The sequence below is a fragment of the Aulonocara sp. 'chitande type north' Nkhata Bay genome, linkage group LG9 (genome assembly GCF_057382095.1).
Source record: "Aulonocara sp. 'chitande type north' Nkhata Bay isolate Kocher_YH1m ecotype deep benthic linkage group LG9, A_spYH_male_GT1.1, whole genome shotgun sequence".
Taxonomy (NCBI): Eukaryota; Metazoa; Chordata; class Actinopteri; order Cichliformes; family Cichlidae; genus Aulonocara; species Aulonocara sp. 'chitande type north' Nkhata Bay.
The window spans coordinates 10,370,927-10,397,001 of record NC_141352.1 but is presented as its reverse complement, the minus strand read 5'-3'; the positions used below and the strand labels follow the sequence as shown (position 1 = coordinate 10,397,001).

General features: G+C 45.6%; 1 protein-coding gene across 3 annotated transcripts; it reads left to right on the top strand.

Moving 5' to 3' along the window:
• Window positions 1-217: 217 nt before the first annotated feature.
• phc3b (polyhomeotic homolog 3b) lies at window positions 218-25,308 on the top strand. 3 transcript variants are annotated; one of them, XM_086305650.1, is made up of 12 exons: window positions 218-1,080; window positions 10,492-11,116; window positions 13,536-13,688; window positions 16,144-16,245; window positions 17,057-17,312; window positions 18,619-19,728; window positions 20,143-20,477; window positions 20,847-21,012; window positions 21,846-21,957; window positions 22,192-22,312; window positions 23,230-23,533; window positions 24,573-25,308. In XM_086305650.1, the coding sequence occupies exons 2-12, from the start codon at window positions 10,511-10,513 to the stop codon at window positions 24,725-24,727; spliced, it is 3,420 nt and encodes a 1,139-aa protein (XP_086161776.1). In that variant the 5' UTR covers window positions 218-1,080; window positions 10,492-10,510; the 3' UTR covers window positions 24,728-25,308. The 3 variants fall into 3 exon arrangements, with proteins under 3 accessions (XP_086161776.1, XP_086161778.1, XP_086161777.1); XM_086305651.1 differs by having other exon boundaries at window positions 302-1,080; window positions 17,057-17,264; XM_086305652.1 differs by lacking the exon at window positions 16,144-16,245 and having other exon boundaries at window positions 221-1,080.
• Window positions 25,309-26,075: the final 767 nt, after the last annotated feature.

Below are 26,075 nucleotides of genomic sequence, written 5' to 3'. Positions count from 1 at the left end.
CAAATTTCAGCCCAAATCTATGAACTCTGAAAATATTTATAATATGAAGGCAAATATTAGGACTGTACTGTCAGTATTTTTACATGGCTTCATAAAAATACTGAAGGTAACGTAAAAAGGAAAATATCGGCGGATCCTGAGGTGGTCGGATGGGAACCTTTCTCAAGTTTGGGTGATTTGATGGAGAATGAGCCAATATCGAACAGTTGCCAACATTCTGGATTAAATCAGCGACAACGCTCGGACTGCATGAGCAGATGTACCAGAGTTTATGCGTCTTTACCTGTTCTGCAGTTTTTCTAATGCGAAATGTTGGATTCACAGCATTTTCAGCACCTCGTGCCCCTCAATGACGTCTCTGACCGCGTCTTTGCTCCCAGTGTTGCTCTCACAGTAACACATCGAGCTGTTGCGCTGGTACAAACTGTGTTACAGTGTGCAGCGTGCATGCACGGCTGTATATCGGCGTCTTTGCGGTCCTCCTGAGCTCTGAGTGGTGCTGTCTCGCATCTGCCGCCCTGCAACGACTGCACTTCCATTGCATTTCTCCAGCAGCGGACTAACCAGGCCCCTCGCAGCCGCTACACGGTGCCCCCGAGCCGGGCTGATTCCCACCGCAGACCCGGGAGGTGAGACGGTGGTGGCACAGCGGAGGACGACGGACTCCATAACCGCTGCGAAGGCCGGATCTACGGCGGAGGAAAGCCCAGGATGTGATGAAATCCTAAACAAAGTGCGACACACACACAGACACACACAAGCCCCTGCACATCATAAACGGGCCCGTCTTGCACTGCAACTTTGCGTTTTGGGCTCTCGGTGGGCGCAGAGGGCGGATAATCATAGAGGTGAGGTCGGGGAAATTATTGTCTGGGGAAGGGTGACGCGCACTTCTCAGCAGCCCCTGCGCTGTCAGACGAGGAAGTGAAGCTTCACACACGCCCATTTGAGCCTGTCGACCCTGCTGAAAAAGCCCAGAGCCGCTCATCAGATAACACAGCAACGGACTTTCCAAACATGCGCCCACTTTCGGATGGACGGCAGCGGGAATAACCTGCAGGACGTCGAGCATTTCAGCAGGTAGGCGAGCGAAGCGCTTTACGCGCAACGTGGACATGACAATTCTTCAAAATGTTATTATCGTGAGATTTCTCCCCTGTGAAGGCCTGTCTCCATCTTTCTTTTTTCTTTTTTATAGTCACATGTATGATCTCTGGCCTAACTGTCACTGTGCACTGTGGCTCATTGCTATCACCACCATCGTCTGAGGCGGACACGTTCAGTTAACAGGCTGCGGGCCAGATGTCAGCATCTGCCCGCTGTGCGTGGACGAGCACCTGCCTGCGTGGTGGTTTTGCGTGAATTTAGCTTACTTCTGGCCGCACGCTCAGCTCCCATTTTAACCAGAAAAGCGACTTCCCAGAAGATCTTGGCCCTTATTGCGCCCTGATCTCCACATTTCTGAACTTCAAACAATGAGCAGAGGCTCCTCGTGTATACTGTATACAGTGCACACAGATAAACTACACGCGTTGGTTCTAAATGGAGACTAATCGCTTTCAGGGTAATATCAGAGTTATTCGTGTCATTTTTAAGCAGAAATTTGTCGGTTCGAGTTGATAAAAGAAGTTGTTTTTATGTTTTCATTCTGCTGTTAAACTGAGCTCTGGATGATTCATATAATAAAACATGGAGTTTACAGACTTTAAACCAAGTTCTGGGAGTTCTTGATGGATTTTTGAGGCTGAAGCAGACTGAAGATAGACAAAGTGATAGACTGAAGAAATTATCTACATATCTTATGATATCTTTCCCTTGTCCAAACGATAGAGTGCACAAGAGTGCAGATTGTGATCTACGAGGAAATATATTTTGCAGGGAGACCTCCTGGACTTATCCTGGGGCTCCTGTGGTTCAGCGGGCCACATTTTGGACAGCACAGGGTTTTTAATCTTGTTGGCTGGTCAGTTTAGCTTAATCACATCAGTCATTTAAATCCTTCTTCAAACACACTGAAATTTGTTGGTTTCAGCTGAAGGTGGTGGTTTAGTTGATTGTCTGGATATTAATCTTTGAGTTCTGTACTGTTGGTCAGACAACAAAAAACAGATTTTCAATTCATATATTCCATAATAATAATACTGTGTTTATATTGAGTACAGATGCTAGAAAATAAACATCTTACAGGGGAACCTCCTGGACCCACACTGGGGCTCATGTGGTTCTTCCTGCCACTTTTTTGGATAACGACTCAATAACAAGGCGAACCATGTAAAGTGTCCATCGTAACTCATTGATGACTCGATGAAATGAAAACCTCAAGAGGAAATTATTTAAAAATCTGACAGAAAGTCTTACGTAGTTTAGTAGATGTGCTGTGGGATTCCTACACACTTACACACTTTGAACAGCAAAACAAAATAAAGAAATAAAAACGTAGACAAACCTGTTAGTTATGGAGTTGTGTATTTGCAAAGGTGGCACAAAGTTGTTGGTGAAAGCAATGTTTTATTCCTCTGTTAGGTCGGGCGTGTTAGTTACACAAATCAGACTTTTTTGTGTGAAAAGTGATGGTAAATAAATCAATAACAGTTAGATTTTCATTCAACATGATCAGTTTTCACAGGATTTATTGCACTAGAAGAAAAAAGGGGCCTCATGGAACCACACTGGGGCCCCTGTGGTTGCCACATCTGGACAGCAAAACGAAAGCACAGAGCCATGTGACACTTTTGCATTGTTATTGGCAGTAAATGTTATTGTTCCTGCATGTGTTGATTTATATTGTTCTTATAAGTTCATTTTATAACTGTTTCCAGTAGCTGACTTAATGTCCCAGAGTCTTTGACTTGTGCATCTTTAAGTGAATATTAATATGAAAGTGAAGGGAGGATGCTTTTAAAATGACTGAATTTTAATCATCAGCTAAATGCAGGAAGAGAAAAAAACTGCTGCTGGACTCTGTGTCTGCCAGAGAACTCAGCTGCTGCGCTTAAAGGAGTATTCAAACCCTTATAGGCGACCCGACCTCCTCATTGTTTCCTCTCACATGTCTGCTGTTCCAGAGGTGGATGTGCAGATTGAATACGGCCAAGTCAGTGTATGTTCCCTGTGAGCCAAAAGCTCGGGCTTCGAGCTACTCGAAGCACTCTGTTTTTACCATTTTTATGGCTACAATAGATATTTATGATGTAATAGAGACAGGATATTTCTAATATAGACATCTCAGACAGAGCAGTCCCTCCTGCCCCGCGCTGACAACGGACAGCCAATCAGAAGAAAGCCTTAACCCTTTAAGGAGGAGCTAAAATGTTTTGTTTTTTCTAAAACTACTTATTTCAGACAGGCGGTGGCTGAGGGACCACAGCAAGGCCACAGTGAGACAAAGAAGGATTATTCTGAGATTGAAAGACACTCATTATGGACGTTAATGTCGTGGTCATTTTGAGCAGCAGGAATGATGCCAGACGCTTGCTGATGCTTACCCAAAGCACCTGGTTAAAGTAAAACTAGCTAATAGACATTTAATTATATATTTAAGCCCCTTAGATGAGAGAAAATCTGAAATAAATTCAAACTTATTCCCCCAATTCTTAGAGACGTATGCTGTTCCACCAAAAACAGCTCAAAGAATCATCAAACACCTAAAATGACCATGAAATTCATTACTGTGAACATCTGACCACAGCTGTGTGCTGCAAGTATAAAAATAAAGAGGTGCATTAGTCGTCTTTTAGTTGGGAAATTATTTCTTTTCTAATTTTGTTTTTCTGGTAGAATCTTATCTTTACATTAATCAAGTTTCAGTTCTTGTCATCTAATGAGGTGTTTGCGTTCTGCTCAGCTGCCAGCTCACAGTTCACTTCCATGTTCACCCGTATGTCTTGTAGCCCTCTGTGTCTCTGCTTCTCTGGCTTACAGAGAAAAAACAATTCAGTGTTACAAGATTAAAAACTGTAAAAAACAACAACAACCCAAAACATGGCTGCTGGAGGCTGGGGGACAGTCGTTACTGTGTGAAATAATACAAAACAAATAAAACTGTTAAAGCTGGGTTTAAGATTAAATTGTGCACTATTAACAGTTACTGCGCTGAACACTAGAAATAACATCACGGGTACAATAAGGGCTCCCAGCCAGAGAGCTGCAAAATAGCACAATGTGAATATAAAACTATCATTCTTGTTACACTAATAGAAAGCTGGGGGACCTCCTGGAACCACACCGGGACCTCTGTGGTTTTTCAGGCCACACTTTGGACAGTAAAGGAAGTAAGAAAAACCTGCAGAGTGTTTGCACTCTTGCTGCATGAAAAGTTACCTACTAGAAACCGAGAGGGCATTCAACAACAACAATGTCAATTTAGCAGTGTTACTGCACACTCGAGTGTTTTATTTAAGGGGAAAAATCCCAGCAGCAAACAAAAACAAAGAAATAAAAAGACTAATTTAAAAAATTGAACTGAGTAAAACAAAGCTAACAAAGTCACAGCTAAAGTGTGATCATAACATGTGCTCTGCTCTGTAACATATATGTGGCCCACTTTATAGCACATTTATAGGAAATGTGAAAGATTGGCTTTAAAAGTCAGTGACAGACATCAAGGTCGGAAAACGTGGCTCTGGGATTTTGAGACCTGCTGTGGGTAAAAGTACATATTTATGTAAGATATGACATGTTTGTTACCTGACTATAACCGCTATCACAGGTGTGGCTTTCTTTAGCACTTATCTACTCTAGCTGAGCACCCAAAGCACCTTTTTTGTTACTACAAATTACTGTAATGTGACTATAAACGAAGCCAGGTGGATCCTCCTGCGGGAACCTTTGAGATTCAGTCGTTTTCTGGGGAAGTTTACAGCAGCAACAAAACTCAAAAATCCGGCACAATAACAATGCAACATTCTGCTGAAAAATTAACAACTTCTGTCATTTAAAATAATCCCTGCTGAATCAATGCTTCGGTTTTTGTCTCAAGTCTCTCAGCTGCAGTAAATCTTTCTACAATAGCTCTGTTAGCCAGGCTTCACTGCAAGACGTGAGGAAAGAGGAAAATTGCAAGAAGTCAAAAATGTTCAAAAACTAAACTGACAAATATATTTCCACCCTACTTCCCATTCTCCTTGCCACACCAACATGCCAGTTCCTGTAAAAACTGTGAAAAGTTGTGGAAGTAGACAAATGATGGGAAACTCGTCTAAATATGCAGCTGCTCCTCACTTGAAGCTGAAATGCGTCACATATTCACATCGATGATGAATTCATTCATTTTGATCTCTGTACACTCTGGAAGGTAACAGCTCTCAGCAGGAACCATAGATATATACACCTATAAGCCACATCATTAGGTACACTTTGCTCAGACCAGCTGAACTGACTCTTTGTGACCCAGATTCAACAAGTTGCTGGAAACATCCCTCAAAGATTTTGGTCCACATTTCCTGTTCTTGCCTGACAGGTGTGGTCTTCTGCTGCTGAAGGTTCGGCATGCTGTGCGCTCACACCTGCTCTTCTGCATAACTTAGTTGTGATGATTTGAGTTACTCTCTTCATTCTCCTCTGACACAAACAAGCCGTTTTCACCCAACAGTCTGTTCGCTGGATTTTTCTGTCTTCCTCTGTAAACCTTACAGACGGCCGTGTGCGTAAATCACAGCAGATGAGCAGCTTCTGAAACACTCAGACCAAAGTCACTAAAATCACCAGAGTAAATGTTGTGATATCAGATGTCCTCCTCCTCCTTTTCCCTCACGGCTCCTTTGTGGTTATACACCTCCCTCTGCTCCTTTCATGTTGTCATTGAAACGAGATAATTGTGCTCTAAATAACTGTGGAGGGGCACGTGTCCCACCTGTGCCCTGTAACTACTCCATACAGGAGCATTTAAGCAAGGCTTTAAGCAAACTGGGCAAGGTCATCATCTAAAATTACATTTAAATCATTTCAATATATGCAAACTCCAGTTTTGTAACATTTGCATGTCTCTGAATAATATAAAGTTTCGCTCACTGCACTGACATGTGGAGGATCAGGGCTCGGCTGGTGGGAGGACGTTTCTCTACTCTTTGTTTATGATGGAAGGAGGCCGGCTTTACAAAACAAACCGGTCATTTTTGTCTCTTATTCTGAAGACGTGTAGGGACGTTTGAGCGTCGACAGGATAAACCAACTTTGTTTATCTTCTTGGTGGAAAGGTCATTGTTTTTCTTGTTCCTGTTTTCTTTTCGGGTGTGAAAACTTCACGGATCCTGGGTCTGATGCATCAGTTGCAGATACGTGAGCTGCAGCATGGTTGCTTTCATTGCTGATTAACATGTAGACGGTTTCCTCAGGTGGGTTTTTTCTATGTAATGTCAGAAAAGTCAAAAAGAAGAAAGAAAAGAAGTAAATTTTCATACTTGAGTTGTTCAAGCCAGAAGATATTTGGAAGTTTTGGCTTAAAAGTGACAGAAATGAATCAGGTAACGGTGTTTTAAGGACACTGATGCAGTCTGCGGTCAGATAATCCAATAATTACAGATTGCGGTATGGAGATCAGGAGACGCTTTTCTGTTTTTGTTTTGCAGCGACGGTTCAGATTAACTGCTGCAGTGGCTCAAATCCAAAACACACGGCTGAAGTTGACACTAAGGGTGTCGTGTTTCACGCAGCCGAGTGTTCAGCTTTAAAGGGCGAGGCGTGAGCAGGTCCTCAGGGGCGAACTTTAACTCCATCCAAAAATTCAAAAAAGGTGAATCAGAGTCGCCTTTACTTTAAAAACTGGCCTAAAAAGATGAAATAGTGTCAACATGAACAAAGTCACATGAACTTAATATATCAAAGCAGAAAAAAAGAGTTAAGTGGACTTTATACAACCTTTGTTTAGCAAATGTTATAATATGTATACTCAGAAAATGTCAGCAGCCTAGATTTGTAAAGACAGTTTTGAGTGCTTGTGTATATTTGATGCTTTAACCTGGGCTTTATTTACTCAAAGTGCTTTTTAAACACTTATTTTACTAATTTTCTGCAGTTGTTTTCTGTGTTTTTACTTCCCCAGTTGTTTCAGTGTTACGCTCAGAACTCAAACTCTCTTTACTTTGTTACAAAGTAATGCATTACTTAACACTCAGATTTCAGGCATTCCGTCCTAATATTGTGTTGGTCCCCCTTTTGCTGCCAACACAACCCTGACCCGTAAAGGCACGCACTCCTCTAGACTCCTGAATGTGTGCTGTGGATCAGCATCCTCTAAACCCTCTGTTCGGGGCCTTAGAAACTCACTGCTGTGCTCCTCACACCATCCCTGAACCACTTTCTCTGTGGCCAGGCTCATTTTCCTGCTGAAAGAGGCCACAGCCATCAGGGAATACCATTTCCATGAAAGCGTGTACATGTTCTGCATCAGTGCTTAGGAGGATGGTACGTGTCGATGTTTGGGCAGAACGTTGCCTCCTTCCCATAGTGCATCCTGGCGGCAGGTGTTCCCCAGATAAGCAACACACTCATCCGGCCATCATGTGATGTAAAAGAAACGTGGCTCCTCAGACCAGAACACCTTCTTCTGTTTCTTCGTGGTCCAGTCCTGATGCTCACCTGTCTGTTGTCGGTGGTTTTGGAGGTGGACAGAGGTCAGCATGGGCGCCCTGACTGGACTGCACCGAACTGTGATGCTGTGTGATCCTGCATGAACTTTGAGCTACATTGGCTCTCTGTTGGATCAGACCACACAGGCAAGCCTTCACCCGTGCATCAATGAGCCTTGGCTGCTCATGACCGTGCTGCTGGTTCCCTGCTGTTCCTTCCTTGGTCCACTTTTTGACTGACCCTGCAGACCGGGAACACCCCACAGGACCTGCAGCTTCAGAGAAGAAGGCGTCACAGTTTGGCCTTTTGTCAAACTCGCTCACATCTTCATGCTTGTCTGTTTTTCCTGCTTCACACACCAACTTAGAGGACAAAATGTTCACTTTCTCCCTGATGTACAATGATGGAGAGTCAGCGTTATTCACCTCACCTGATGTCATGCTGATCGGTGTATTTACACTGCTTTAAAAGTCATTTATTACGCTACTAATTACAGCTTTAAGCAGCAGCATCACATTTGCATGTGCTGCTTAACAAAATATCAGAAGTACATTGACGTGTACCTGTCTGCTCGAATCTCTGTGTTAATCAGGAGAACACGCGGACCATCTTTCTTTCACTAACCTATTTAAATATAAGAATGAAGCTGATAGACTCTACTTCTGGACAGCCAGACCTCAGGGATTGAAAATCTGTTTTTTTGTTTTCCTGGAGACAAACCAGCAAATTTGTTTGTCCACTCAAACTCTGAGTGTTTTTATTGCTTAAACATAACCAGGTGGCTTTTAATCATAACCCTTTGCAAGATTTTGCATTAACTTTTAAAGCCTGATTGCAAAAGGACCATTGGGTTAAAGAGTGTCTCTCAGGCAGACTTTGTCTTTGTTACGATGACAGTGACATTTGTAAATGTAATTACAAATTAAATTATGGGTCACAAAAGCAAAGTTTTTGCAAATAGATATTAATGACTCTCCTTCTGCCTCCCAGGCAAGAAGAACACTTCCTACCCAGGAACAAGAGACATGTCTGTGTTTTAAATCAAAAACACATTTTAAACATCAAAACAGTCGTGTTGGACTTGAACTGTAGTCAGGTCCAGATTTATTCCACCAACTGTTCCACCCTCAAAAAGCAGTTTTTCATCCTTTAAGACCAGAATATGTCAATGCAAATCAATACGAATGAGGTAGTGAAGGCAGACGAGTGTCAGGGGTGATGTGTGAAAGCAGCAAGAGTGAAAAGGAAGGTTTACAAGACAGTAGTGAGACCTGCTGTGATGTAACAGGAGGCTGAAGATGGACAAACCCACCAGAGGGACAGCTCAAAGTTAGAGGCGAGGCTGAGATGGTTTGGACGCGTGCAGAGAGGGAAGACTGGACATGTTGAACAAAAGGGTTGAAGATGGAGCTGCCAGGCAGGAGAAAAAGGGTTGGTGTGACAGAGGAGGACACCGGGGATGGGATCAGGTAGAGAAGAAAGGAGAAAAAGTGAGGCAGATGAAAACTTGTATCCTGAAACGTGACTGAAACCAGAGGCTTTTTAACGTTGTGCAGGAATCCCAAACAGTTGGGACTTTTGTGGATTTGCTTACCTGGATGACTGAGCGTGCATCAAGACGTTGTGCTGGAACAAATGTGGTTAGAAATGCACGAGCCCGTTCCAGCTTTTGTTACTTGAAAATCAAGCTGTGACGCTGCTTCAGCATCACTCTGGAGTGTCTCGCTGCTAGCTTTGTACAGAACAGGTTAACATGAGGTCGTGTTTGTGCCGATTGTTGGTTTTGGGCTCTTAACTGTTAGATTTGGCCTCCAGCTCGTCTGTGGTGGCGCCGAGGCTTCCCCCGCTGATCATGAATCCTCACGAGGAACGTTAGGACTTATTTCCATGTCTTGTGTTAATTCTGAGAACAAATGTTGCAGTATGCAAATTAACTCTGTGCCTCTGTCTGTGTGTGTGTCTGTGTGTCTGTCTGTGTGTGTGTCTGTGCGTCTGTCTGTGTGTCTGTCTGTGTGTCTGTGTGTCTGTCTGTGTGTCTGTCTGTGTGTCTGTGCGTCTGTCTGTGTGTCTGTCTGTGTGTCTGTGTGTGTGTCTGTGTGTCTGTGCGTCTGTGTGTCTGTGTGTCTGTGTGTCTGTCTGTGTGTCTGTGCGTCTGTCTGTGTGTCTGTGTGTCTGTGTGTCTGTCTGTGTGTCTGTGTGTCTGTGTGTCTGTCTGTGTGTCTGTGTGTGTGTCTGTGTGTCTGTGTGTGTGTCTGTCTGTGTGTCTGTGTGTGTGTCTGTCTGTGTGTCTGTGTGTCTGTCTGTGTGTCTGTCTGTGTGTCTGTGCGTCTGTCTGTGTGTCTGTGTGTGTGTCTGTCTGTGTGTCTGTGTGTGTGTCTGTCTGTGTGTCTGTGTGTCTGTCTGTGTGTCTGTCTGTCTGTCTGTGTGTCTGTCTGTGTGTCTGTGCGTCTGTGTGTCTGTCTGTGTGTCTGTGCGTCTGTGTGTCTGTGTGTCTGTCTGTGTGTCTGTCTGTGTGTCTGTGCGTCTGTCTGTGTGTCTGTGCGTCTGTCTGTGTGTCTGTCTGTGTGTCTGTGCGTCTGTGTGTCTGTGTGTCTGTGCGTCTGTCTGTGTGTCTGTGCGTCTGTCTGTGTGTCTGTCTGTGTGTCTGTGCGTCTGTGTGTCTGTGTGTCTGTGTGTCTGTGTGTCTGTGTGTCTGTCTGTGTGTCTGTGCGTCTGTGTGTCTGTCTGTGTGTCTGTCTGTGTGTCTGTGCGTCTGTGTGTCTGTGTGTCTGTGTGTCTGTCTGTGTGTCTGTCTGTCTGTGTGTCTGTGTGTCTGTGTGTCTGTGTGTCTGTGTGTCTGTGTGTCTGTCTGTGTGTCTGTGCGTCTGTGTGTCTGTCTGTGTGTCTGTCTGTGTGTCTGTGCGTCTGTGTGTCTGTCTGTCTCAGCGTGCTTCAGTGTTGAAGGATGGACAGGGAGCTGGTTCGGCAGAGCCAATCAGATCATGGCGAGGCCACCAATGGAACGAGCCCTCCGACCGCCGCTGAGTCCTCCGCCACCCCTCCGACCCCCACGCCTCCTCGGCTTACCCCCAACCCCATGCTCCTGGACTCCCCCGCACCCTCGCTGACACCCACCACCTCCTCCCCTCCCCCGCCTCTCACTCCCGCTCCCTCCATCACCACAAACCATGGACCAAAGGCGGCAGCAGCAACGGCAGGCGCTCCGTCTCCTCACGTCCTCGTCCCGACTCCCCCTAAACTTACCTCCACCCCTGCCCCCACCCTCCGCACATACTCCCGACACAACCATTCTTCCAAAATGTCTTCCTCCGTGCAAACCCCCCCTTCCCCCTCCCTTCTCCCTCCCCCTTCGTCCTCCTCCTCTCCTGTCGTAGCGACCGCTCCTTCACCACTCCTCTCATCCTCTCCAACTTCTTCTGCAACGCACAACAACACCACCATGTCTGCCAAGATCTCCACCAGCCTGACCAACGGGAGCGCTAGGGTCCTCTCTGCAACCTCAACGCCAATCACACCGTTTCACACGCCAGCCAGTCCACCTGGCAGACAGGTAAAGGTCACACACTGACCCCCACATAGAGAAACAGGAACACGTCTTTCATTTAGAAACACTTTGCTGGAGTTTGTCCAGTTTGTCTGTATTGGATCTTTGCTCTTTCTGTGTTCATACATTGCACCCATCCAGAATAAGGACGCACGTCTCCACCCTCTCATGACCACATCCAAGAATCCCACCATGACAGTGGCTAAAACGTTAACTTTGAGGCTTCGAAAAGAAAACCTGTGATGCCTCTTTTATGCACAGTCTCTGGGTTACATAAGGAGGAGGCCACCTACTGGCTGTATTCATAAGCCTGACAGCAGTCATTCAACAGGCTGATAACATTAGGACCAAATCATTTTTAGCTTCGTCTAAAAAAGACGCAGTAATTTAATCTCAGAAGACGAGCCTGACGCAGAGGACGGATGTAAATAAAACAGCTTGAGCTCAAAGTTTTATCTAGCCTTCCTGCACTCGTGATGTTTACCTGCCATCTTTACAGAACGCACAGCCAAGACTCAAATCACAGTTTTCACTCTTTGGATTTGGTGCAAAGGTGCACAAAGTTGATAGCTAGTGCTAGCTTTGTTAGCAAGCTTCATCCATAAAGTGAAGCTACAGTAAATAAAAATGCAGGTACAGCACATGACAGTCAACCTGCTTAAATGACCGAATCTGTATTTTATTCATATTTCTGTGACACGTGGTGTGTGAGAATCTTTTAAGCTGAGTTTCATTAAATGTTGGAACAAGTGTTGAAAGCGACAGCTGACCTGAACAAACGGATTTAAAAAGAAAGATCAGGTGTGAATAATCTAAATGTAAGAATGACAGACAGCTCGTGAGACGAAGCCTCGGACCTTTCACCTGTCAGGCTCCATCTGGGTCAGTGTTTGACTGTTTGGGGTTACAGTTTCCTCTTTGTTTGCTTTCATCTGAGTGCGTTTCACATCCTTACACTCGGGTCTCGCTCTCTGTTAATTCAGTGAGTAAACAGGCTGAACTGTGAGCGAGCCACAGAGACGCTGGCGTTCGCACTCTGTATGCAGGCGTTGCTGCCAGATACAAAAAGCTGCACAGTCTGCGGTTCCTCACGTTAGAGCTTTAAAGACACGAGCTTGAGATGAGCACGAAATCAGAAACTTCAATCCCGGCTTTTCTGAAGCTGTTCTCAGAACTTGTCATTAGCTGGATGTCAGCAACAGAAAAGGACAGTTACTGATACCCGATGGCCACCGCTGCGATTTTAAATGAAACAATCGACCGATTGTGATTGAAGTTCAGACTTTCCGCTTAATTCGAAGCTCAACAGAAGTAAGTTTGTGTCTTTCTTCCTTTAGTAACTGAAAAGCTGCTGTGTCGGGTTGAGATCAGGTTCCCGACGTGGCCGTTGAAGAGGATCACGTTTCTCTGCACTGGGTCGCTTTTGTGGTCCGGCTCATTGTCCGTCTGCACTCCGATGCTCTGTCCGATCAGCCCTGCAGCGTTTGTCTGAATCTGAGCAGAGGCTACAGCGCCGTACACTTCGCGGCTCATCCCGCTGCTTCTATCAGCAATCGCATCATCAGTAAACACTCGTGACCTGCTTCCACAGCCAGCCGTGCGCGTTTTCTGGTAAAGTCTGGCTCCTGTTCTTGAGTGTAACCAGTGGTTTGCACCCTGTTGGTGTAAACCCTGTGACGATGATCCTCCCTGAGAGCGTTCTGTGGTCTTTAAAGTCTCGTAGTGTTGCTGAGCTGGCCGATGCACCACAATGTTGATTTTTTCTTTCTGCCTGATGGGTTCATTTGTTTTATTTGGACTTTCAGTCGAGTGATGGCCTGTTTGTCTCGCACTGACATTTATTCGGACCTCGTGTTGAGAGTTCCTCTGAAAAAGCAAACAAATGCAAATGAAACACTTGCATTTGGTGGCCGTGAAAACATATTAAACAGTTGTCTAATGAATTCTGAGCCTCTGAAAATGGGCGACTGTGCATTGAAATGGCTGTAATTCCTGAATATTTGAGGGAATACTTTTATTAAACCCCTTTAATTCAAGTCTGAACTTCAGATTTAAAATCCACTCCTTTGCCTAAAAACATGCCAAACAGTTTCTGACAACAAATTTTACAAACCAGTTTTTCAAATCTTTAAATTAAACCTGATAGATGAGATTAAAGAACTATAAACAGATGTGAGCTGCCTGGTGGAGAGAGTTTAATCTGCTTGGATGAAGCTGTCCATTGTTAAAGTATTCATTTAGTGTTTTTCTTTTTTGTAGAAAAGAAGCATTAAAAATTCGACATTTTCATTGTTTACTCTTTTGGTTTCCACCCAAACACACTCGTGACTGCTTTGCTGTTCGAGGAAATATCACAAAAAGTCATCCCTGCTCTGAAGCACTGCCTTAATTGCTTCCCTTCCCCCCTCTCCTGCCTCTGTTCCAGGTATCACAGACTCCTGTGGGCACACCTGGTCTTGTGCGAACCAATCAGAACCCCTCCCCTGTCAGGCATCCCAAGGTGTCCCAGCAGACATTGCTCCTAGGAAAAGGTCTCAAAGGGACAGGCCAAGACCAAGTGTTGCTTAGAGCTCAGATGGTAAACACACACACACACACACACACACACACACACACACACACACACACACACACACACACACTTTCATATATTTCCACATGCATTCTGTTCTGCTGCTCACAGTGAACAGGACAGAGTGTGCAGCTGCAGAAAGGATGACGAGTATTAAAATGAGCCAGTTGGCAGGAAAAGCTCAGAGTTTAAAGCTGCAAACAAATCTGAAAACAGACGTTTCAAAGCTTTCAAAGCAGAAATTTCTCCGAATACTAAACAAACACAAACATGATGTAAATGATATTAAATGCACTGCACCAAAAACCCTGTGAGATGTGATCTGAAACAGTCTGTAAACACAGACTATGAAGCAACGTTACCAGGTTAAGGCAGCCGTGTTGAGCTTAAAGTCAGACTTTTAAGTGTTACAGAGGTGCTTTACCTCTCTAAATCACCATGGTAACTGATGATGTACATACTACCTGTTTGGGAGAAGATTATGTGTTTGAAGTTTTAGTTTAAAACAATCTTGAAGCACCACATTTTCCCCAAATCTTTGATTTACAGCAGAGAGTACACATTATACACTCAGAGGCCACTTCATGAGGTACACGTTGCCAGTACGAGGTTGAGCCCTGTTGTCCTGCTGAAAGTGACCTTTGGAAGATGGATACAGTGTAGCGATAAGAGGATGGACATGTTCAGCAACAATAGGTAGCATCATTTAAACACCACAGCCTAAGAGGCCCAAGCTGTTTCACCACCAGCAGTATGAACAGTTGACACGAAGCTTCGTGTTGTTTAGGCCAAATGGTGACACTGAAGTCTTAATGTTGCAGAAGTCGCGACTCATCAGACCAGGAAACATGTTTCCAGGCTTCTGTTGTCCAGTCTTGGGGAGCCTGTGTGGACTGTAGCCTCAGGCTTCTCGTAGCTGACAGAAAGGACACTCGTGTGGTTTGAGGTTGGACTAGCTGTTAGCTCAGAGATGCTCTTCTGCTACGGCTGTAACCAGTGTGTAACAAACCCACAGCAGGCCCGGGTGCATCTTCATGCTTTGCAGCATGCTTTCTTCTTACAATATTCACACGGTTGCTGTAACAGCTGCCAGCCGTACACATCACCACCAACGACCACTAATGACAACAGCACAGGTGTGATTGCAGATCAGCGCAGGTGCGTCCATCTCACCTGCAGCAGCATCGCAGACCACGCCTCGCCACACAGTGCTTATTTGAGTTACTGATCTCTTGAAGCTTTTCTCCTCCGACGTCTGACCTCAGCGAGGCACGTTTCGCCCAGAGAACTGCTGCTCACTGGATATTTTCTTTTTCGGTGGGAAAATCCCAGCAGATCCTGAAATATTCCGACCGTCCCGTCTGGCACCAACAACCTCGCCACATTCAGAGTCACTTAAATCACCTTTTGTTCCACATGCTCAGCTTTAACTTCATCCCGTCGTCTCGACCGTGTCTACATGCCTACATGCATAGAGACGCTGCCCTGTGATTGGCTGACTGTGTATAGCTGCATGCATGTAGCTAGTACCTGACTCCCATCACTAAGTTGAGCAATGCATATGTTTGTGTTTCATTGTCACTGACATTTGCAGGTCAGAAATATACAAATATATCTGATTTCATCCTTGAGCTGAGCACTGCTGCAACTGCAGTTACTAAGAACAAGAGTGCTGTGCAGCCGCCATGGTAGAGATAAGTCAACAACAAGATAAATGAATTCACAGCTTTAATGATTTCATGTCTTATTTGCATCATCAGTGTTCCACATACTGAATCTTTGTGTCTGCTCTGATCATGTCTCTGATGGCAGACGGTGGTGCTCAGCTAAAGAAGAGTCAGACTGAGCCTGAGCGACAGAAACAAAGTAAACTCTGTTTCTCAATAAAGAACGGTCCCCAGATATTATGAGTGTTCATGTATAGAAAGAGCAAAGCGGCTTGATTGTGACTGATGAGCTCAAAACTACACATCTGTGAAAACCATCAAATTGTCATTATTGACATCATTTGATTATTTGCACAGAAACCTATTTTAGACTAAAGGTTATTTATCTGTTCATAAAAGTTCTTTTAACGGTGAAATATTAAACCATGGTTAATCTCACAAATCATTTCCATCATCTAGATCTGCCACCTGGATTTAAACACTTAAATGTGTTGTAAAAAAGTCTGTTTAACATTGAAAAACACTGAATATGAAGCATCTGCCTCACAGTTGTATTAATCCACCGCAGAAAATAGTCCCCAGCAAAATTCACAGTTTTCTTGTGTGAGGGTTCAAATCTGATGTTGATCCGTTTGAAAAAGTAACCTTTATGTTTATGGGTGTTTTATCAGGTCATTAAAAGGAAGCAAAGGCCAAGAAGATGCTTCAGTTATGTCTCACACAAACATCTGTGCTTGTCCTGCTCTCCTCTGTTCATCTCCTCCTTCACCTGTTTCCTCCTTTTTCTCCTGCAGCTAATTCTTACATCTGCTATGCGGCCGCCCCAGCCGTGCTCCTCCTCTTCCTCCTCCTCTGTTTCCACTTCTCCTCCTTCCTCTAACCCCGCCTCGGCTCAGGTGAGCAGCCGAGCAAATGTCTTTATATGCACGTGAATGCATCTTTTGAACTGACCTTAGACGGTAAATGCAAAAAGCTGACTTCTTTACACAGTCGTCTGAAACACGCGAAGCTCAGCAAGCACAGCGAGCGAGCTGCTTTTTTCAGTAACTTTCAGTCATTTAATGAAATGCAAATTTGGCATTTTTAGCATGTTTAGTCTCCGTAACTACAAAAGACGCACACGTGAAGAACACATTCAAGCTGTGGTAAAAACTGCCCTGAGTCCCTTTTACACCCCGTCCCAGTGCTGCGATCTAAAAGCAGAATCTGGTTTCTTTGAGCAGCCGTGCGCATGCGTGTCCCGGCTCTGAGACCTGGATGTTTGATCTGTTTTCTGATCGTTCGCTGGAGAAATGAAGGGTTATGTCAGCGTGTGGGATGCGTGCCAGCTCAACAAAGTCTGGTATATGAGAGATAGCCAGGCTCAACTACTACCCATAATTCCTTCTGGGTGAAACACACTCCTCTCATACGTTGACTGTAACAGACGGCTGTGACTGGGATCAGGATCAGTGGACGATCTCTCCACAGTTGGTCCTCAGACCCACATCAATAGGAAATGTGATCTTGTTTTTCTGTTTTTGTATTTCTTATTTTCACCTTACGAACAATCAGAAAATGTCCGACGTTTAAGACTAAATCTGCTTCAGAGAGCTTTTTTCCTGCTGCCTGTAACATACCCGCCCTCGCTGGTAACAGTTGCTAAGCTGTGACTGGATAGCCAACGCCTTCGTGGGATCTAACTGAACATCTTTGTGTCCCTTCCAGCTCCAGAGTCTCACCTTGAGGCCTCCTCCCCCCGGGACTCTCGCCATCCCTCCTTCCCTACGCCTCAAGCCCAACGCCACGGCCCCGCCTCCCCTCTCTCGACCTCAAGTCCCCCTCTTCCCGATTCTCAAGCCGCGACCTCAGTCCAGCATCACAGCAACGGAGTGTCCAACCACGCCCAGCCGACACCTCGCCGTGCCGCCTCCAAGTAGGTCCCTGAAGGGTGTGATGAGGCCGGATGAGTACGCTCCTCCATGTGAGGGTCTTACATAGTGACTAATATATTATCATAAATTATTATAATTCTGCACTTTCAGTCAGCTGATGTTTTATTTATATTTGATCCTGTTTGAGTTTATTGGTGGATCCAGCTCTCACCCTGACAGTGACTAACCGGGGGAACTGGAGGGAGGTGTGGTTCAGAGTTTCAAAATAAAAGCCATCAGTGGAAGACCAGTATGCTTTCAAAATGATAACAGTTGCTTCAAGGCCCTTTATATTGTAAGGTAGAGACCCTACAATAATACAGAGAAGCCTGAGCAATGAGACAAATCCCTGTAGGCGAGCACTTGGTGGGAAGGAAACCCCTCTTAACAGGAAGAAACCTCAGGACCGGGCAGCCATCTGCTGCAACGGGTTTGAGGTGAAGAAAGGATAAAAGACACAAAATAAAAGCCTCAAATTACATATTGGATGTTATCAACACTCTGAACCTTTCAAAATAAAAGCCTGCAGTTTAAAGCCGTCTGCATCTCTCTGCAGCTGTTCTGGCAGCAAGCCACAGTCTGGTGTTAGCAACAATCACACTGGTGGTGAGAGATTGCATGTTTAGTTTTCTTTTCTACAAGCAGTGAGTAAACTAAAAAAAAATTGTTTCAAAATGAGCGTTTTATACTTTCAATCATTTTTTGTCTTCAGTTTTTAAAGAATTACATTTTTTAAATAGATATTTTTCTTTTTTCACTATTTTAATTTTGGTTACTTTTAAAACAAGAAAGGACAAACTTACTGCTTTTAGCTGTTCAGAGCCGTCTTTAGCTGCACTGCTGTGGTCCTGTGTACCGTTTCATTTCAGTGACTTATGAACCAAATAATTCCTCTCTATTACCCGGAGACGTCAGAGCTTCGGTTTACCCTCACAGAGCACAACAAGTCAGTTTTCAGCATGTTTGCCGTCATTGTCTGCAGCTGAACTCATAAATCACTGGAAGAAAACTGCACTGTGCTGCAGAACAAAGTAAATTGAATCATGGGTCTTGATATATTTTGCAGCCTTGAGAGATGAAAATTAGAAAACAAAAACATAATAAAATTTGCATTTGATCCTCTAAATAATTCAGAGTTTTTGGAGCCACTGAAAGGAAATGTTTAAATCTTAATGTGAGAAAGTTTTTCAGCCAACACCCTGAATCCTGCAGCCTGCTGTGCATCAGCAGATTACAGTGAAGCACATGAGAATTAAACAACATGCACGAGTGGCAGTCTGTCATTTATCAGATCATTATTAGTCATATCCATCCCTCATAGTTTAATGGTTTCCTCTTCATGCTCGTCTCCCACAGCTCTCTATTCTCCGGTTCGAGCCGTCCCTCTGAGACCCAGACTTCACTCTCCTAACGGTCACAGAGCGGCGTCACCTCGACAGACCTCGGCCCTCCAACCAATCGCTGCTGCTCCCTCCAGCCAGGCGTCTTCCATCAGCCGGCCGCTGGCGGGACTGAAGAGCTGTCCGTTAACTCACAGCCCGGTATCTGTCTCCAGCGCTCTGTCAGCTGTGCCGCATTTTGAGCGCTCGTTGTCTGCAGCGAAGCAGCTTCAGATCATCGCCCTCTCTTCGGGTCGCCAGCCACAGCCGGGAACGTACACGCATGCTTCGGTGCAGCCGCCGCCTCCAGCGGCAGAGTCGCCTGAGGTTTCCGCCCAATCAAAGAGGACTTTGAGCACTGAAGACGTCCTTCCTCCTCCTCCTCCTCCTCCTTTAAACCCCTCGTTGCCAAAAACCACCTCTCCTCTGCCCTCACCTCCATCCCTTCTGAGTCCAGCCTCTCCACAGAGTCAAGCTGAGCCCCAGCCGCAAAATCTGACCCAGAAGGTGGAGGTAAAGGAGGCTGAAGAGCAGAGAAAGAGAGCTGCAGCTGTGAGACAGGAAGTCAAAGATGAGGAAAGCATTGCTAAAGACCTGAGAGTGGAGAAAGATGACCAAAGAGAGAAGGTGAAGGAGGAGGAGCCCAGTGAGGAGCAAATCAACCAGGAGGTGCAGGAAGTTAGCCGAGAGGAAGATCAAATGGAAGTGACAGAAGAAGGCCAAAGTGAGAGAGAGAGGAGAGAGGAAGGCAAGGACAAGAAGATGGAGGAGGAAGAGGAAGGAGAGACTCCAATGGACCAGTCTGAGAACCAGACGGCACAGCTTCCCCATCAGTACCACAACACGGACCCTATCCCGGAGCCTGATCCTGTTAAAGACTCCACTGTGGACTCAAAACCCATCACGGGTCTCATTTCAACTCCACTTCCAGTCCAAACTCCAGCACCAGTCCCGGTACCAGAGCCAGCTCCAGCCCCCGAAGCCTCTGCCCAGAGTCAGAGGCTGCCAGAGCCTCAGAAAGACCTTCAGCCCGTCAGCCAGGAGGACTTCTGTGAGAACATGTCGACCCAGTCCGACAATCAGTCAGGTACCGTGAACAGCTCAGACGCAGCAACACTTAGTGCTCATATCTGTGTGTTTACACGAGGCTTTGCATTAAAGCGTTTTCCACAGCTTCATCTGTCCGAGCTGTGCTCCCTTAAAGGGTCCACATGATTAGTTGTTATTGCTCCGCTCGTCCTGGAGAAGCACACATGGTCGTGCACAGTGTGCAGCCAGCAGCAGCTTCTGATGCTTCAGGCTACAAAGCAATTGAGCTGTTGAGCAAACTGTCTTCACGGGACGTCTGGTGCAGTAAAGGCTCGCTGCTACCTGCTGCTCACTGGTGAACTTTAGTGTCCTGCTTTGTTTTCGGCTGTAACTTCATGCAATCAATACTTTTTTCAAAACATGTTCCTTTTAATTTTCAGTCAACTCTTTTTTCTTTCTCTGCTCCTCACAGCGCTGTCCAGCCTCTCCTCTCAGTCTCCCCCCTCCTCACCCATCACCACTCCTTCGGCAGAAAACCCTCCTCCTCTCCTCCCGGCGCACACCGCCCTCCCGACTGACCTCAGCCTACCGCAGCATGAGCCAGCGAAGGTGGACAAAGCAGGTGGCGAGCAGCAGCCCCCCACGGAAACTGAGGCAGAGCCTCTCGGACAATTGGAGGACGAGTCAGAGAGCTTCAGCCAATCACTGAGCAGCCCCTGGGAGCCAAGGCCGTGGCCTGAGGGACGGCAGGTTCTCACCCACCTGGTGGAGGGATTTGTCATCCAGGAGGGGCTCCAACCGTTTCCTGTAAGGAGACGTTTGTTTTACATCACAAAGGCAGAAAAAATGAAGTTAGAATTTTAGGTTTTGATGCTTTTAGTGTGAAATAAGTTGGTGTTTAATCTCCTCAGGCTTATTTAAGCATTTCCTAAATAAATTGTGGCTCAGCTGACAGTTCAATCTGGGTTTTACAGTTTATCACCTTTTCTTGGGTTTCCCTTTCTTAGAGACGGCAAATATTACAATTTTGTTACTAAAAGGGGAAAAACTCAAAGCCTTTCTCGTGTATGAACGTAGAATAAGTTCTGGGTGGATGTAAACGGATTCCCTCCTTACTGCGATTACCTTTTCAGCCACAGGCGGTGCATTTATACTCACCTTATTTCTGTGGTCCAGGTGAACCGCTCATCCCTGCTGGTTCCAGTGCAGGTGCCCAAACCGCAGGAAGTGAATGGGACCAATGGGAAAGCGGCGCTGCCTGTAACGGAAACGATAAAACAAACTGAGCACTCCACAGACTCGGACGAAGAGGAAGGAGGAGACACGGACGACCCTGGGAGCAGTAAGGAGCAGTTTAACTTTTAAACTTCACATCTGCTCGTTTATCTGCTCTGAAGTCTCGATGCATGAAAGTACTGTTGGTAAGAGCTGCAGAATAGAGCAGCCGCACCCACGTCATACTGTCACCAAATCAACAACAAAGATTCATCCCAGAAAACTCAAAACAGAAGCAGGTGACGCATTTTCCCTGCAGCTGTGAGACTTTAAATGAGAGCAGAGCTTAAAACGGACCTGATTGAATCAAGAATAAAAACATAATTCTTGCAGTTTTTATATAAGATTAGTAAGTTTAATATTAAAGGAAAATCAATTAGGCTTAAAGAAAATATATAAAAAGGGTTTCTCGTGGCTGCACACCAAACAAGGACAAAGTCTTTGCATGTTCTCTAAAAACGGTGAGAGATCTTCTATTTCTTGTCTTGACGCAGCGATTGGTCCGCAGGCTCTAACAGTGAACCAAACCGGAGTTCCTGCATTGTGGCACAGCCTCTGCCCACCACTGTAAACCTGTCCCGTCATGTTCTGCACCTGCAGCACTGGGGCTCATTCAACACATGAACAGGCTAAACACTAAATACAAGCTGAGAGCAGCCCTGGGACTGTGCAGTGAAAGTGTGTGTGAGACGTCTAAGAAGTCAACCACTTTTAATACCCTGAAAACTCGGCGGTAAACCTGACGTTTACCCCACACATGCCCGAATCCTGCTCTGCTCACGTCTGTCACTCTGCTGCTGATGTGGTAAATGTGGGAGCTGTTAGTCTTCTAAACTAGCAGTGGGAACCATGTTAGACTCTGTGTTTCTCAGCTTCACCTCCACTGTGTCCCTCTCACAGGGTCGGGCCACAGAGACCGAACGGTGCTGCACTGCCAGTTCTGCGGGAAGAGGGGCCACGCACACAACTTCATGCGCTCCAAACGCTTCTGCTCCACTTCCTGTGCACGCGGGTAAGGCCTCGCTTCATTGGCTTAAGCGCTAAAGAGGGCAGCTGTGATGTCACGGGACCTTTACACAGCGTAGGGGTGCTGCTGTCGCAGCAGCAGCGTGACAGGATGTGGTGTGTGTGGCCTGCGTGGAGGCGCGCAGGTGTCAGATGCAGATACGAGTGTGAATGAAAGCAGCAGAACGAGGAAACATCACCACGTGTCTCTGTGCTTCTCCCCTTCCTCCTCCCCCCTCAGGTTTAACGTTCGACTGACGAAGCGTCTGCGAGCTCTCAGCGCAGGAAGCCGGTCAGAGAAGCCTCGTCCTGCCCTCAACCGGGCGGAGTCAGTCCCTGGGAAACCCCTGCTGCTGCGGCTGGTAGGGACGCTGAACTCGCCAACAGCTTAAAAACAGCAAACAGAGAAGTGCTGAGATGTTTTAAAGAGCCACACTCTGAAAATGAAGTTAGAGCTCCTGAAGTCCTCCACGAGCCGAATGTGACCGTACACATGCACCGGCTGTATTACAGGAGGCTGATTTTCCAAATATTAAACACATTTTTATGCTTTTATTGATCTTTGTGATGTTTATTTGATGGGTTACGTTCCTACAAAAACGCCACTCTGCGTTTGTAGCTTCATATCTTTTGTAAACTTTTTAAATTTCGTCCCAGAAAAACTAAAAAACACTGAAACTAAACTGAAACAAACACATGAATTAAAAATACTTAGTAGTGTAAAACTACATTAGCTCAGTTAGTCGTGTGCAGTGGATTTTAGACTTGGTCTTATGAAATGAGCCATTTGAAGCCATCTGTGGTTCATCTGTGGTTCAGTGACAGCCGACGGCCTTTAGAGGGCAGCAGAGAGCCGAGAAATCAGGAAGCTCCACCGACAGACAGAAAACAGACGCTCAGTTTTAAGTTCTATGCAGCCACTTTATTCAGTGACACCTTCCTTGTACTGAGTTGGAACTGCGTTTGAGTCGAGAACTTTCTCATAACTCACAGATTCCTCTGAGGTGTTCGTCCATGTCGACATGATAGCATCACACAGTTTCTACATATTTATCGCTCCACCACATCCCACGTGTTCTCTGCTGGAGTGAGAGCTGGTGACTGTGGAGTCATATACAAGTAACCAGTTTGAGATGATTGAGGTGGAGTGTGGGGTTTAAATGATGCTGCGCTGGTGCTGCAGGGCCCCACACTATCACCCCAGCAGCCCCTGAACTGCTGATATCAGGCAGGACGTTTCCTGGCTTTTACATTTCTTACACGCTTTGTTTCCTTTCAGCCTCGTGATCTGTGGAGCGCCGGTCAGCGGGAGAAAGATGGAAAAGAAAAAGCGGCGGCGGCAGAAGAGGACGAAGATGAAGACGATATGGTGGGAGGTGGAGGCAGGGAGGAGGAAGACGATGACGGAGGAGAGGAAGATCCCGCTGTCGCCATGACGGCTAGGATGGAGCGTCGGGCGGCTCGGAGAGCGAGGAGGGCGTCGGCGCCGGCCGTGACCACTTCCACGCCTACCACCACGTTTAAGCCAGCCCCCTCGCAGTGGAGCGTGGAGGAAGTCACCGCCTTCATCCACACTCTGCCAGGTAAACATGAGCCGATGCCCCACACGTAGAGCTTCTCCCGGGACCTTTAACTCAGAACCGTCGGTTTGATTTACGCCACACTCCGTGTCTTAATTGTCAGCAGGCGACGGAGGCGCGCTCACAGCTTCTTCGTATCCCCCAAGTCCCATTAAAGGTTTCGCAAAATGCTGAAATTAACTGCTGAGTGAAGTAATGTGAAGAATACTTCCAACCACACACCGTCAGACTCAGAATCAGAACCTGCATCACATTATTTCATCATGTGGCCTAAGAACCACCAACCAATCATTTAATTGTCGAGTTTATGAACCTTTAAAAAAATGTGTTCACAGGAAAGCCACCAAAATCTAATTTGAAATGGTGTCTTTATTTTTTTATTAGCCACAAAAAGTCATACAAACACATCACGTGTTCCCACTTCTTTAGTTAAATCTACAAAATAATCCCAAAGTTGACACGTTTGAATGCATTAAATAGCTTTTCTGCACAAACAAAGTGATATTAGCCAAAATTAGCATATCTCAGCACAGTGTGCAGTGTGTCTTTAAAGGATTTGAACACAGTAAAGTACCATCAGTACCATGTAATACCTAATCCTAGTCCTAGATGTCGTTGTTACAGCTATCCTCGCGTAGCATGGACAATAAACAAGGAAGCTGTGGACGACATGAGTGCATCAGGGGTGTGCTTCATCAAGAGGATGATAAGAATATTGTACACCAAAATACTGATGAATGAAAACACCAAAAGCTCTTAATATAAAAACAGCAGAGCAGTGACTTGTGACAGAAGGACAGCAGCAACAGTGAAAGGGGAAAACTGCAGTTCCTCTAATGTCCACTCGAGGCTCCAAAACAGAGTCAATCCCCACAGACTAAACTTTGCAGGAGTTTGGAGGTGTTTTTATTAAAAGTCAAGAGTTTAGATCGTTATACGTGACTAAAGTCAGGGCCATGGCTACTTTCTGTGTGACTGAACAGAATCATTTGCTCAGTCAGACACCGTCAGTGTTTTTAAACTCTCCGCGTTGCTGTTTCAGGCTGCAGTGACGTAGCGGAGGCTTTCCGGGTGCAGGAGATCGACGGCCAGGCTCTGCTGCTGCTCACCGAGGACCATCTGATGACCAGCATGAACATAAAACTGGGACCTGCTCTGAAGATCTGCGCTCACATCAACGCACTGAAAAACCAATGAGAGACAAAGAAAAAGAGAAACAACGTGAGAAAAAGAGAAAGCGTTTAAAAAGGAAGAGGGAAAAAAGGCAATAAAGACGCGAGGAAACGAGAGAAGTCGGCGGAAGTCAAAAGCTGACACCAAGGATGACAGAGCAAAGTCACAAAAAGAGATTTGTGGGAATTTATAATTCATGAGATTATAAATCTAGGCGTGGCCTTAGCAGATGGGAGCTGGAGAGGAGTGCGGGAGCATGACGACACCAGAGTCCATGAGAAGTCTCACCAGTTTTGGGCCCTCCGACTGTAGCAGGAGACGGGGGGGTTTTGTAACTTTGTGTATATTTTACATGCCGCTGGAGAGTGTACATTTGAAGCTATTTGATGAAGGATTTTGAACATTTAATATATAAAATTTGTCTATTTAGTTTTTTTAGAACGTGACGTCAGCAACAAATCTATCCAGTAGCTAAACATAACCCGTGTGTGTAAAAGGAAAAAACAATAATGCGTAGACTTTGTAAGTGATTAATGAAAGTTTAATGTTTTATATCACTATATTCTGGACAAAGACATGTCTGTGTATTAAAAAAGTCACTATCAGGGTAGAGGCTGGTGTCTTCAATCGTCACATTTTTATGGTATCCTGCTTGAAATTATTTAATAAATGAATAATTGATCATCAAACGATTTATTTATCTTGTTTTAAATTAATTCCCAAGTAAAAGACCTTTTACTAGCCCAGTGAAAGCGGGCTTTCTAACAAAAATGTGCATAAACACTTCAGACACGTGGAGCAGATGTTCCACTGAGGAGCAAACGTCGGGCCTCCTGGTTTCATGGATGCATAAAATGCTAAAGTTAAAGTTGGCACAGTTTCACAGTGTAGTGGTTATCAGACCCACTTTGTCGGGGTGTGGAGCGATTGAGAGGTTCTGGGATCCCCCGTAGTGCAGTTTACCCCAGTGCCTACAACCTGGCTGCTGCAGGTGTAGAAGCGGGGCTCTGGGGTTAACTTAGACTCAGAGGCTTAGAGCGGTCCTAAAACTATCCTCAGCAGATGGACAACATCTGAGAGACGAGACGACTATCAAGAAGCACTTTTAGCGCTTCATGCTCTGGGGGGCGGGGCTATGGCTCCCCACAGCCTCCAGCAGATCGTTACATGGAGAAACCTTTTGAACTCAGGCGCGTTCACGCACACGGATGATCACAGACAAACTATATCTTCCTCGGCTTCTACCTTGAAGCATATCGTGCGCTGTCGGTCTTGTGTGCTGCTCAATAGCATTCAGTATTCAGTAGTTACTGTTACTTACACGTATCTAGGTCGTTGCTTTGATCTCTGTATTCTGTTCTATTGTTTGTTT

Coding starts and splice junctions, on each gene's coding strand:
- phc3b (XM_086305650.1), top strand. CDS start 10,511: ATGGACAGGGAGCTGGTTCGGCAGAGCCAATCAGATCATGGCGAGGCC. Junction 13,689..16,143: donor TGTTGCTTAGAGCTCAGATG/GTAAACACACAC, acceptor TTTCTCCTGCAG/CTAATTCTTACATCTGCTAT. Junction 23,534..24,572: donor CTTCATCCACACTCTGCCAG/GTAAACATGAGC, acceptor TTGCTGTTTCAG/GCTGCAGTGACGTAGCGGAG.